The sequence below is a fragment of the Piliocolobus tephrosceles genome, chromosome 9, assembly GCF_002776525.5.
Source record: "Piliocolobus tephrosceles isolate RC106 chromosome 9, ASM277652v3, whole genome shotgun sequence".
Lineage (NCBI taxonomy): Eukaryota > Metazoa > Chordata > Mammalia > Primates > Cercopithecidae > Piliocolobus > Piliocolobus tephrosceles.
This window is the reverse complement of record NC_045442.1, coordinates 3,656,055-3,668,895: the sequence shown is the minus strand read 5'-3', so window position 1 is coordinate 3,668,895 and position 12,841 is coordinate 3,656,055. Positions and strand designations below refer to the sequence as shown.

At 48.3% G+C, this 12,841-nt stretch overlaps 1 protein-coding gene across 1 annotated transcript in view; it reads left to right on the top strand.

The window, feature by feature from the left end:
* Nucleotides 1–7,102: 7,102 nt before the first annotated feature.
* The window catches only part of GLRX3 (glutaredoxin 3), a 44,539-nt gene continuing 38,800 nt past the window's right edge, over nucleotides 7,103–12,841 (top strand). Inside the window, exon 1 of the mRNA XM_023224311.2 lies at nucleotides 7,103–7,234. Within this exon, the coding sequence (XP_023080079.1) occupies nucleotides 7,143–7,234 (92 nt within the window). The 5' untranslated portion in view covers nucleotides 7,103–7,142. The remainder of the gene's footprint in view (nucleotides 7,235–12,841) is intronic.

Below are 12,841 nucleotides of genomic sequence, written 5' to 3'. Positions count from 1 at the left end.
GGTTATTCTCAACTGGTCTTTGGGGGCGGAGTAATTGGAATTTAAGAGTCGCTCTTGAAAGAAAGGAAACGTTGGCCATTTTACTCGAATAACAACACTTTTTAATATCAGGCTTTACTCTTTAAAACACCTTCGCCTTTCTCTCCCTGTACCTCTTTGTGTTTCTGGGCTTCCCTCCGTAGGGTTTACAAAGACCCCCATCAGGTGGGACCTCCCCTCCCAGTTTTCCTGAGGCTGACCCCACATTGCTCTCCACATGGGTTATTTGTGGGCCCCCACCCTCCTCCCACTGCGCAGGCTGAGGACCACGGGACCACAGGAGGGAATGAGGCGCCATGAAAAGATCGTGGCCAAATCATTTCCTTGCCTGTTTAGGAGCAGTAAATGTTTGTTGTCATCACCCAGCAAAATAATTACCACTGAATTTCTCACTCTCTCTCTCTCGCTGTCTCTCTCTTTCTCTCTCTCTCACGCACACACACCCCCTTTAAAATACAGTCAATTCACAGGCAAGAGGTGAAGTATTTTTTTGCTGCCAGGAAAGTCCAGGAAAGCGTCTTCCTCTGGAGCTTCAGGTTTCCCAGGCCCAAGCTTCAGCCCCCAGGCCCATAGCCCCAGGCCCTTATCTTCAGGCTATGGGATCCCCACCACCACCACCAAGAAGGAACAGAACATGGCTAAATGGCTAAATGCGGGTGAGGTGGCACACGCCTGTAGTCCCAGCTGCTTGGGAGGCTGAGGCAGAAGAATTGCTTGAACCCAGGAGGCGGAGGTTGCAGTGAGCCGAGATGGCGCCACTGCACTTCAGCCTGGGCGACAGAGCGAGACTCCCTCTCAAAAAAAAAAAAAAAAAAAAAAAAGAACATGTCTAAATGATGCTTATATACTTATATACAGGGTCAGCAGAATATTAGTGGGCAGGAGGAACCCGTGGGCACATGGCCACAATCAGCCACAGTCCTTGCTTTTCAGCTTTAACAGGGCTTAAGGGAAAGGCCACGTCCAGCGCGTTCTGTGCCAGCCCAAGCCAATTTAATAGGGTCATGGCCAGTTTTCCCTGTGGGCCCTAACATGGTCATACAGAGAGAGGATGGACTTTCCAGGGCACTGCTTGGGGCAGTGAGTCCTGGCACCGCCCCTCCCCTGCTGTGGGTTGGGCAGTTTTCTGAGCTATACAGTGGGGCGTGGGCAGTGTGGTTCCCACATCATCAGCTTAAGGGGGTGCTGAATAATCAATACGGATGTTTACTTTTGGGGGGTTTTGAATAGCTGAAAAGTGCCATCTACCAGTGGGCACCGGTGTATCCCACAGCTCCCCAAAACCTGGCTCAGCTCAGGGCAGAGCCTAGTAGTCTTGTTCATGTCAGAACGTCAGAGCTCCCAGAGCTAGGAGGAGCTCATCTGCTGCCTCTGGGCCTCTTGATATCGACAGTGACAACATGGGCTCAGGAAACAGAACCCCAGAATGAGGCCTCAGCTGTAGCCTCAGAAGCAAAAGTTTTTCTCTGACCTTCTCCTGCCCTCTTGTCCCTGCCCTTCATTCTGCTCTGAGGCTAGCCAGAGAAACAAGAATCCCACTTCCCTTAGGCACAACATAGAAACCAGAACCCCTTTTCCCCAAATAATTACTCTAACTCCCTGCCCCCCAACACCCGAAAATCCAAAATTCTCTATGCTACCTAATACACTGTATCCTATAGTAAGATCAGCTAAATAAGCTGACCCCACCTTTCCTGTGTGAAAACACAGAACTCAACACCCCAACTTTTCTCTGTAAAAACTGGCCACAGACCAGGCATGGTGGCGCAGGCCTGTAATCCCAGCACTTTGGGAGGCCAAGGCAGGTGGATCACTTGAGGTCAGGAGCTCAAGAGCAGCCTGGCCAAGGTGGTAAAACCCCATCTCTACTGAAAATACAAAAAATTAGCCTGGTGTGGTAGTGCATGCCTGTAATCACAGCTACTTGGGAAGCTGAGGCAGGAGAATTACTTGAACCTGGGAGGTGGAGGTTGCAGTGATCCGAGATCATGCCACTGCACCCCAGCCTGGGTGGCAGAGCGAGACCCCATCTCAAAAACAAACCAACAAACAAACAAACAAACAAACAAAAAACTGGCCAAAAAGAAATGTTCTGACCTATCTTGCTTGAGTGTAGGTCATAAGACCCCCATTCCAGAGAGGGTCTTGCTCCTTTACCCAGAAGGAAGGAGGCTGCACAGAGGCCAGGAAGAACCTGAACACCAGACAGGCCTTGCTGGGTTTTCGCAGTCAGTTCTTTTTAAAAGATAAAACACAAAGTCATATTTATTAGAGTTGTCCACAGTCAGCAATGGTGACCTTCTTGCTGGTCTTGCCATTTCTGGACCCTCATGCCTTCTTTCACCTTGCCAAAGACCACAGGCTCGCCATGCAACCACTGAGTCTTGGCAGTGCACATGCAAAACTGGGAACTGTATGTGTTGTGTCCAGCATTTGCCTTGGACAACATGCCAGGTCCTGTATGCTTCAGGCTGTAGTTTTCATCATCAAATTTCTCCCTGTAGATGGACTTGCCACCAGTGCCATTATGGCGTATGAAGCTAGCACCTTCACACATAAACCCTGGAATAATTCTGTGAAAGCAGGAACCCTTGTGACAAAATCCTTTCCCTCCAGTGCTCAGAGCACGAGTGTTCTGCTGTCTTTGGAATCTTGTCTGCAAACAGGCTGAAGGGCTGTTTGATGGCCCCAGGGCTTACCATTGATGGCCATGTTGAAGAACATGGTGGGATTCACCATGGCTGGTAGCAGGAGGTTCCTGCAGGGGGGGTGGAGGGTGGCGTCAGCATCTGTGAAGCCCCCAGTGAGTTCTGCTAGTGTACGAGCACACCCATTTTGTCCAATCGTATTTCTACACAACTGTCCATACTTTGTTGAACCTAAGCATAAAAATGGACAGTTTTCCCTGTATCTCTGAGTCGTCACGAGTCACGTGAAACTGTGATCAAATAAATTTGTATATCTTTTCTCCTATTAATCTGCCTTTTGTCAGTGATTTTCAGCAAACCATCCGAGGGCCAAGGGGAAGCTTTCCTGTGGCCCCTACAATAATAAACTACAAAAAGGGCGAAAATGGAAGTGTTATCCAGGAGTTTTCATAGCATTTTTCTTTTTTTTTTTTTTTGAGGCGGAGTCTCGCTCTGTCGCCCGGACTGGAGTGCAGTGGCCGGATCTCAGCTCACTGCAAGCTCCGCCTCCCGGGTTTAAGCCATTCTCCTGCCTCAGCCTCCCGAGTAGCTGGGACTACAGGCGCCCACCACCTCGCCCGGCTAGTTTTTTTGTATTTTTTAGTAGAGACGGGGTTTCACCGTGTTAGCCAGGATGGTCTCAATCTCCTGACCTCGTGATCCGCCCGTCTCGGCCTCCCAAAGTGCTGGGATTACAGGCTTGAGCCACCGCGCCCGGCCTAGCATTTTTTTTTTAAAGAGTCTGTTCTGCAACTGGTTTGTGCTACTTTCAGCAAATTCCACTTAAAAGAAAAATCAGCAGGCCAGGTGCAGTGGCTCATGCCTGTAATCCCAGCACTTTGGGAGGCCAAGGCGGGCGAATCACAAGGCCAGGGGATCGAGACCCTCCTAGCTAACACGGCGAAACTCTGTCTCTACTAAAAATACACAAAATTAGCCGGGCGTGGTGGCACGCACCTGTAGTCCCAGCTACTCGGGAGGCTTAGGCAGGAGAATGGCGTGAACCTGGGAGGTGGAGCTTGCAGTGAGCCAAGATCACGCCACTGCACTCCAGCCTGGGCGACAGAGTGAGACTCCATCTCAAAAATAAATAAATAAATAAATAAATGAATAATAAAAAAAAAAAGAAAAATCAGCATTTATAAAACAGCCACATTTGAGGGGTGATTACTGTTTCTTTTGAAAAGGATTCACTATAGCACATTTCCCCTGTGCAATACAATTTCATAATTTTTTAAATTTCAAAAGCAGTCCATGCTATTGGAAAACATGCAAATGACACAAAGAAATGTGTAAGCGAAAGTGAAGGGCCTCCCTTTAGCTCTCCTCTGTTTCCGCTCTCTGGAGGCAAGCTCTGAAAATAATTTGGGGAGCATCCTTCTGGAGACCCTTTTCTATGCACCATTCACTGATATAGTTATGTTTTATTTACATTCAATTCTACTTAAAAATGATAATCACAGGCTGGGCGCAGTGGCTCACGCCTGTAATCCCAGCACTTTGGGAAGCTGAGGTGGGCGGATCACCTGAGAACAGGAGTTTGAGACCAGCCTGACCAACATGGAGAAACCCCATCTTTACTAAAAATACAAAATTAGCCGGGCGTGGTGGCACATCCCTGTAATCCCAGCTACTTGGGAGGCTGAGGCAGGAGAATCGCTTGAATCTGGGAGGCGGAGGTTGTGGTGAGTCGAGATCACACCATTGCACTCCAGCCTGGGCAATAGGAGCAAAACTCCATCTCAAAAAAAGACAAGGAAAGAAAAAAAAATGATAACCAGAATGTGTATCTTGTTTTATGACATGGTATCTTTTTCTTTTTTTTGACATGGTGTCTTTTTTCCCTCCTATTGCATTCTTTTCATAGTAAACTTTAAAATCTTATTTACATTGTTTTTAACTAAACTTTTTATTTTAAAAGAACTGTAGATTCACATGCAGTTGTAAGAAATAATACAGATTCTGTGTACACTTTCTTACAATGACAACACCTTGCAAAACTGTAATATTACAACCAGGATGTTGATATTTATAAACAATCTACTGATCTTTTTCAGATTTTCCCAGTTTTACTTGTACTCGTGTGCTCGTGTGTGTGCGCGTGTGTGTATGTTTAGTTTGTTTTTGTTTTTGAGACAGGTCTTGCTCTGTCGCCCAGGTGAGTGGGCAGTAGCAGTGGCAGGATCATGGCTCACTGCAGCCTCCAACTCCCAGGCTCAAGTGATCTTCTCACCTCAGCTTCTCACCTCGCTGGGACCACAAGTGTGAGCCACCATGCCTGGCTCATTTTTTTTTTTTTTTGTAGAGACTGGGTCGTCCTATGTTGCCCTGCTGGTCTCCAACTCCTCGGCTGAAGTGATCTTTCTGCCTGGGGTTTCCAAAGTGTTGGGATTACAGGTGTGAGTCAGAGCGCCCAGCCAAGTTCTAACAATTTTATCATGTTTAGTGTGTGTTCCTACCACCACAGGCAAGATCCAAAATGGTTCCTTATCATTCTCCCATTGCATTTTAAATAACATAATTTACTGTGTTCAATACCATGTATTTCTCCAGGTGAGGTATACATGTGACAGGCTCCAAAAGGCCTCTTTTAATCACCACAGTAGTGCTGCCCAAGAAAACTCAAGGGCCACGAATGAAAGTTGTCTATGAAATTAGACATTTCTCAGGAGCCAAAGGTAAAAGAGGCCAATTTAAATAATATATTTCAGAAAACCCAATATATCCAAATATCCTCATTTCAACATGTAATCAATATAAAAAGTATGAATGATATGCTACTTTTCTCATACGAAATCTTTGCAATCTAGTGAGCCCAGTCCTCTGGCAGCTGTTAGCACAGACTGAGCGCCTCCTATGTGTCTGACTCTGATCCAGGGACTGAGACACAGACCAGCTTTTGCCCTTTGAGAACACAGGCCAACGGAGGTGACAAACACAGTTCTAGAACATGAGACAGGGCATGGTAGAAGCAAGCACAGGGGGCCTGGGAACACCTGGCTAGTAGGGAAGGCTCTGTGGGGGCTTGGCCTCAAAGCCCATGGACAGCAGGGGGACCAGTCAGAGGGAGTCCCAGTGTCTGGGTGGGAGCCATGGTGTTCCCTGAGATGGGAACCAAGAGGAGAGGCACTTTGGAGGGAAGGCCCAGTGTGGTTTGGGGATATCCAATAAAAGATGGCCCCTCCTCAAAGTTAATGGATGCTGGGCTCTGGGGTGCAGGGGAGGGTTCTGGGCTGGCTGTTGCGGTTTCCCTGGAGGTTGATGTCACTGGGGGAGTGGAGATAACTCAGGCCAGAAAGTGTGTGGGAAACATAGGGATACAGAGTACGCCACATAGAGAGCCCACATCAGGGAGATTCCCAAGGGAGAAAGACAAGCCAGGGCCCACCTGAGGAGGCCAGGCAGGAGGAATGCAGGGATCTTAGAGCCAGGCCCCCAACCCAGTGGACCCACCCAGCAGCCCCTTCTGTTCTGAGGTTACAATGGGTGATGGCTCGGTGGGGCTGCAGTGAGTGGTGGCAGACGCGGAGGCCAGGGGAGGAGGGACATGCTGTGGGCTCCAGGTTCAGGTCTGAATTCAAGACTGAGTTGGAAGCACCCTGTCTGTCTTGAAGTTCAAGGTCTACCACTTCTGTTCCCAAACCTCCCAGTTCTTCCTCACCTTTATGCAACTTCATTTTTGATAATTTCAGCTTCCTAAATGTACACATCTGATTTCACTTTCACTCACACGTCTCACCCTCACTCCTCCACCGGCCCCTTCTCACTGTGACAGACCCAGGAGACACAGGAAGTGCAAGGAAGGTCTGAAGCCCCAAAAGCCAGGAGCCTAAGGAGACAAGTGCCCTGATAGCCAGGAGCCCTGACACCCAGTCACCCCGACAGCCAGGAATCCAACAGCCAGAAGCCTCTACCACCAGGAGCCCTGACAGCAAGGAACCCCCAACACCCAGGAGTCCCTACTATAGCCAGGAAGCCAGGAACTCTAACACCCAGGAGCCTCTACAGCCAGGAACCCCGACAGCCAGAAGCCATTACAGCCAGGAACCCCCACAGCCGGGGCCTCGACGGCCAGAAGCCAGTATAGCCAGAAGCCCTTATAGAGCCAGGAGCCACCACAGCCAGGGAGGCCCAAGGAACCCTGACAGCCAGGAACCATGGCAGCCATGAACTCCGGAAGCCAGGAGGCCCGCAGCGGAGTGCCCAGACCTGGCAGGGTCAGAGCCCCTCAGCGGGATCCAGAGCCACCCAGCGGGATTCAGCGCCCGCTGCCAAGGCCCTGTCTGGGATTTCTCAGGCTCTGCAGCGTCAGCGCAGGCAGGGGCGGGGCTTTCCCTCGCGCAGCCGCTAAGCTCTCCGCGGCCCCGCCTACATCCGGCCGCCGGCGCTCGATTGCTTCTGTCTGGCGGCGGCAGCATGGCGGCGGGGGCGGCTGAGGCAGCTGTAGCGGCGCTGGAGGAGGTCGGCTCAGCCGGGCAGTTTGAGGAGCTGCTACGTCTCAAAGCCAAGTAAGCGAGGCGGCGAGCTGCAGGAGTGAGAAGCCGGCGGGAGAGGCCGCGAGACCGGGCTGGTGTGGGGCGGCGGGTGGCCCAGCCCGGCTCCTTGGCGCCCGGCTCGCTTCGGCCTCGGGGGACCGGGCCCGGCGCCACCCGTGGATTCCCCCGAGCCTCCGGCGCTGACTGGCCCGAACCGCGGGCTCCCCGCCCCGGAACAGCGAGCAGGGCTCGAGGCTCTCCTCGCAGCCCCGGCCCCGGCCCTCGCTCCGACCCCGACGGCTGTCCAAGCCCGGGGGACGCGACCTTCCCGTCCTCTGGCCTGGGCGGCCCCGCAGCGGGACGGAGGCGGTGACTCAGCCTTGCTGCAGCGGCGGGACGGGGGACGGGGCGGTGCCGAGACCCCGGCCCACCGCGCCACGGAGCGGGGACCCATGGCTGCGGGCTCCACCTTTCCTGTGCCCGCGGGGAGGGAGCTGCAGACCCGTCGTCGGCCCATTGCTCTTCAGCCTCCCTTCAGGAACGCCCCTGTCGCAGGAAGAGCGGCTAGGGAAGGCCCCGCTGCATTAGCTAGGCCTGGCTGCCTTTTGAAGTCAGCCTTTAAAGTTTGTTGGTCAGCAGGTAGCCTCAGACTTAACCTGTTGCCGGAGACAGATTTCCTGTTCCATGAACTGGTGTAGGGAGACAGAGTCTGTTCAGATTTGGCGCCGGTCTCAAGTCTTCCGTCCCTGGGAAGACAAAAGAAGATCCATAGGAATGCATAGAAAACGTTTTCTGGGTGGACTAGAAGCTCTGAACTGCAAGCATGCTTACGAGTAAATGCTTACTGGCGTGCGTGTGCGCGGAGAAAGGTCCACACGTGGACTCTCCGTGATAATACCACCTCACATTGTAGACTGCTCCAAGGGCTGAGTTGTTCTTTTAGTTGTATTAATAGCGGTTGTTAATGGGAGCTTTTATGTCGGATTGCCTGGGATCCAGTCCCACTGCAGCCACTCACTAGCCATGTAAACCCTGGGCACATTTCATACCCAAGCCTCAGTTTCCCAACGATGAAATAGATCATCACCTATTAGTACCTCAGGGTTGTTGCGAGGGTTAAATGAGATGACATTTAACATTAATTGTAAAAATACAATTAATACAATGCCTAGTATGCAGGAAACACTCAGTAGATGTTGGCCCTTAGGTAGGAAGCAGAGTGGTTCATGGAATTCACAGGCAAAATATACCTTGTTTTGTTTTTGAGACAGGGTCTGGCTAAGTCACCTAGGCTGCACCTAGGGAAGTGATCACGGCTCCCTGCAGCCGCCTCCTCCCAGGCTCAAGTGATCCACCCACCTCATCCTCCCATCTTAGCCTCTGGAGTAGCTGGGACCACAGGTACTCACCACCACGCCCGGCTAATTTTTATATTTTTTTGTAGAGACAAGGTCTCTCCGCGTTGCCCAGCCTTGTCTCGACCTTCTGGACTCAAGCGATCTATCCTCCTCAGCCTCCCAAAGGGTTGGGATTACAGGTGTGAGCTACCACATCTGGCCAGAAATGCTTATTGATCCAAATTTTGTTTTGTTTTGTTTTCGAAACAGGCTGTTGCTCTGTTGCTCAGACTGAGTACAGTGGCGTGGTCTCGGCTCACTGCAGCCTCTACCTCCTGGGTTCAAGCGATCCTCCCACCTCAGCCTCCTGAGTAGCTGGGACTACACGTGCGGTCCACCACGCTGGGCTGATTTGTGTATTTTTCGTGGAGACAGGGTTTCTTCATGTTGCCCAGGCTGGTCTCTGGAACTCCTGAGCTCAAGTGATTCGCCTGCCTCGGCCTTGTAAAGTATTGGAATTACAGGCTTGAGCCCCTGTGACCAGCACTGTTGATCTAAATTGAGTGAAATTTTGCTGACTGAATTTGAATTAGAGGCAAGTAGTACTCTGATTTTGCAATGGAGAGTGCAGGTGAGATGGGGTGTTGCCTTTGGAAATGGGGAGGGGTGAGAGTTACTGACTGATGGTTAGAAATGCTCTATGGGGGTGATGAAATAACACAGCTCTTTAGGCATTTCAGGTTTACCTGGGAAATTATTAAGGAAAAAAAGCAGGGGTTGTGGGGGGAACATGTGACATTTACTCACTGATGGAAGTGGGGCTCTGACTCATCCAGTACAGATCAGCACAATCACAGGAGTCACCAGAAGTGACCTCTTGAAATGAGCCGGTGGTCTTGTGTGGACCTGCCCTAAGTAAACGTTTTGAATTTACCATCACCTGAAAAGACTGTTTTGTCTATGTGTTTTATATGTTTCTTTTAAATGCTTCAATGCTTCATGTTTTAAAAAGTCCTTAAACTATCAAAATGGATTAAAGTTTTTTTTTTTTTTTTTTTTTTTGAGACAGTCTCTCTCTGTTGCCCAGGCTGGAGTGGAGTGCAGTAGCACAATCTTGGCTCACTGCAACCTCCGCCTCATGGGTTCAAACGATTCTCATGCCTCAGCCTTCCAAGTAGCTGGGATTACAGGTACCCACCACCACTCCTGGCTAATTTTTGCATTTTTAGTAGAGATGAGTTTCACCATGTTGGCCAGGCTGGTCTCGAACTCCTGACCTCACGTGATCTGCCCGCTTTGGCCTTCCAGCCTGGTGGGATTGCAGGCATGAGCCACTGCGCCCGGCCAAAATGGATAAAAGTTTAAATGTGAATACCATTTGGATGTATCCTTGCCACTGGTTTGTACTTGAAATGACCCAGGAAACAATGTACACTTTCCTTAGTGACTATTTTAAATGGACACACGAGAAACGATGTGTGGCATCTGGGGAAGGAGCAAATTTCTGCAGCTTTTTTGGTGAAGATGGAGACATTTAAGAATATTATGGTGGCTCACACCAGCAATCCCAGCACTTTGGGAGGATGACTTGAGGCCGGGAGTTTGAGACTAGCTTGGACAACATAGTGAGAACCCATCTCTACAAAAAATAAAAAAAGTGGCCAGGCATGGTGATACATACCTTTAGTCCCCAGCTACTCAGGAGGCTGAGGTGGGAGGATTGTTTGAGCCCGGGAGTTCCAGGCTGCGGTGAGCTGTGATCCTGCCACTATACTCCAGCCTGGGTGACAGAGTGAGACCCTATCTCAAAAAACAAACAAAAAGTGCCCGAATTTTAGTACTTGTGTTAATGTAATAATTTTCTTTTTTTTTTTTGAGACGGAGTCTTGCTCTGTCGCCCAGGCTGGAGTGCAGTGGCCGGATCTCAGCTCACTGCAAGCTCCGCCTCCCGGGTTCATGCTATTCTCCTGCCTCAGCCTCCTGAGTAGCTGGGACTACAGGCGCCCGCCGCCTCGCCCGGCTAGTTTTTTGTATTTTTAGTAGAGACGGGGTTTCACCGTGTTAGCCAGGATGGTCTCTATCTCCTGACCTCGTGGTCCGCCTGTCTCGGCCTCCCAAAGTGCTGGGGATCACAGGCTTGAGCCACTGCGCCCAGCCCGATGTAATAATTTTAAATCTACTTTCCAAATCATTGCTTCTCCAATTTTAAAATTTGACATGAATTGAAATTTTTTTCTTTTAAGTAATTGAATCAGATATTTACATAAGTTGCTGAAATCTCAGCTGGTCTGTACAATGGGGTTATTAATACCCATTTGCAGAGTAAGCAGGTTTAGTATATGATATGTTTAATAAGCAGTAGCTGGTATTATCTGCAGATGAATGTAGTAGCAGAATACTATAATAATTGAAAAACAACTATTTGCTGATGAAGAGCTGTCGTTTATTACATTGTTAAAAATTACATTAGTCAGGATTTGAATGTGGTTTTTGTCTGATGTTTTTCTCCAGTAGTGCACCAGGCATACGGGGCTATCCATTAAGATGGAAAGAATACTGTAACATATAATCCAAAAGGGGATAACATTTATATTTGTTTCAGATATAGTATGTCCTTATAATACTGGACATTATGTGCTTAATTGAGAAATGGAAGTTAAGCATTAAATAGGAGAATATTGTGGATAATTTCAACTAACAATATCATGTTTTAATGTTTTCAAATGTTTTATATTTTTGTTTCATCTTCTCAACATCCCGGAGTGTTAGTTATTGCTATTTTACAGATGTGGAAGTTAAATTACTCTTCAAAGCCGTGTTAGTAATAATGAAACCGAAATGAATTCTGTTTCTATAGCATACTTTCTTTTTTTCTTTTTTACTTATTTGGACTCATACTGTTAAAAGGTTGGTAACGTACTTTAATTTTTGAAAAATGTGGTTATATTAGTATTACTGTGGTATTGAAAGTTCTTTGAAAATTTGATTTGTAATGGCTTTATAATATTTTCTTATGACCATTTAAAAACTATTATTGAGCATCAGATTTTTCTGATTTGCTACGTAAAATAGTGGGAAAATATCCACATACAGAAAATCTTTTTCTCTTAATTACTCCTTAGGATTGATACTCATGTGTAAGAAATTTCTGAAAGGTCCCAATTTAATTTTTACCATTAGGACATGAAAGTACTTCTCGTCGTCCTTTTTATCATTGAATATTATGGTTTAAACAGTCCTTTTGTTGGCTAGGCACGGTGGCTCATGCCTGTAATCCCAGCGCTTTGAGAGGTGAATGCAGGCGGATTGATTGCTTGAGCCCAGGAGTTTGAGGCCAGCCTGGGCATTGGCGAAACCCCAACTTTACAAAGAACAAAATATGGCTGTAGTCTGGGAGGCAGAGGTGGGAGGATCACCTGAGCCCAGAAAGTTGAGGCTACACTTGCCTTGCACTCCAGGCATTAAAGTAAGACCCTGTCTCAAATAAAGAGAAAAAAAAATTTTTTTTTGGTCAGTTTGATGAAAAATGGTATCCCAGCTTTATAAAGAAATTGAAGTATTACATACAGTAACAAAATGCACAGATCTTAATCATCAGATGTGATGAATTTTCACAATTGTATACATACCAATAACCACCATTCACAGGAAGAATGTAGAACCCAGGAAGTTTTCTATCTCCTTTACCCAAATGACTGATTTCTTACTGTCACCGTAGATGAGTTTTCCCTGCTCTTAGACTTTGTGTGAGTGGAATCATACAGTTCTTTGTGGCATCTTTTGTTCACATATTTTTGAGCTTCATCCATGTGATTGCCTGTGTTTGTAGTTGGTTCCTTTTTACTGCTAAGTTACATTCTGTTGTATGAATGTCTATCACTTTCCCCCATTGGTGGGCATCTGGCCAATTTCCAGTTTTGAGTTACTATGTATAGGGCTGCCATGAGCATTCTTGCATGAGACCTCTGAACCTCTGTTTTGTTCTCGCCATCCTTAGGCAATGGAGCCTCCCTGGATCCTCTTCATTGCTGGAGGCTGTGGTGGGCAGAGGCTCCTGAGGGAGGGTTTTGAGGGGTCAGGCCTGTGTTCTAGTTTTAGGGCCAGAATTCAGTTCCAGGGCCCCAGACAACTGCAAGGAAAAGACTGAAAAATGTAATCTAGCTGAATGCACAGGAGGAAAATGAAACAGTGCTTGATTGAAACAGCACAGTCTTTGCCTTGGACCTAAGGCCCCACCTACTCAACCGTTGAAGTTGCTGAGTTATGCTGGATGCAAATAACAGCCAGTGATTGGGGGCTCCTA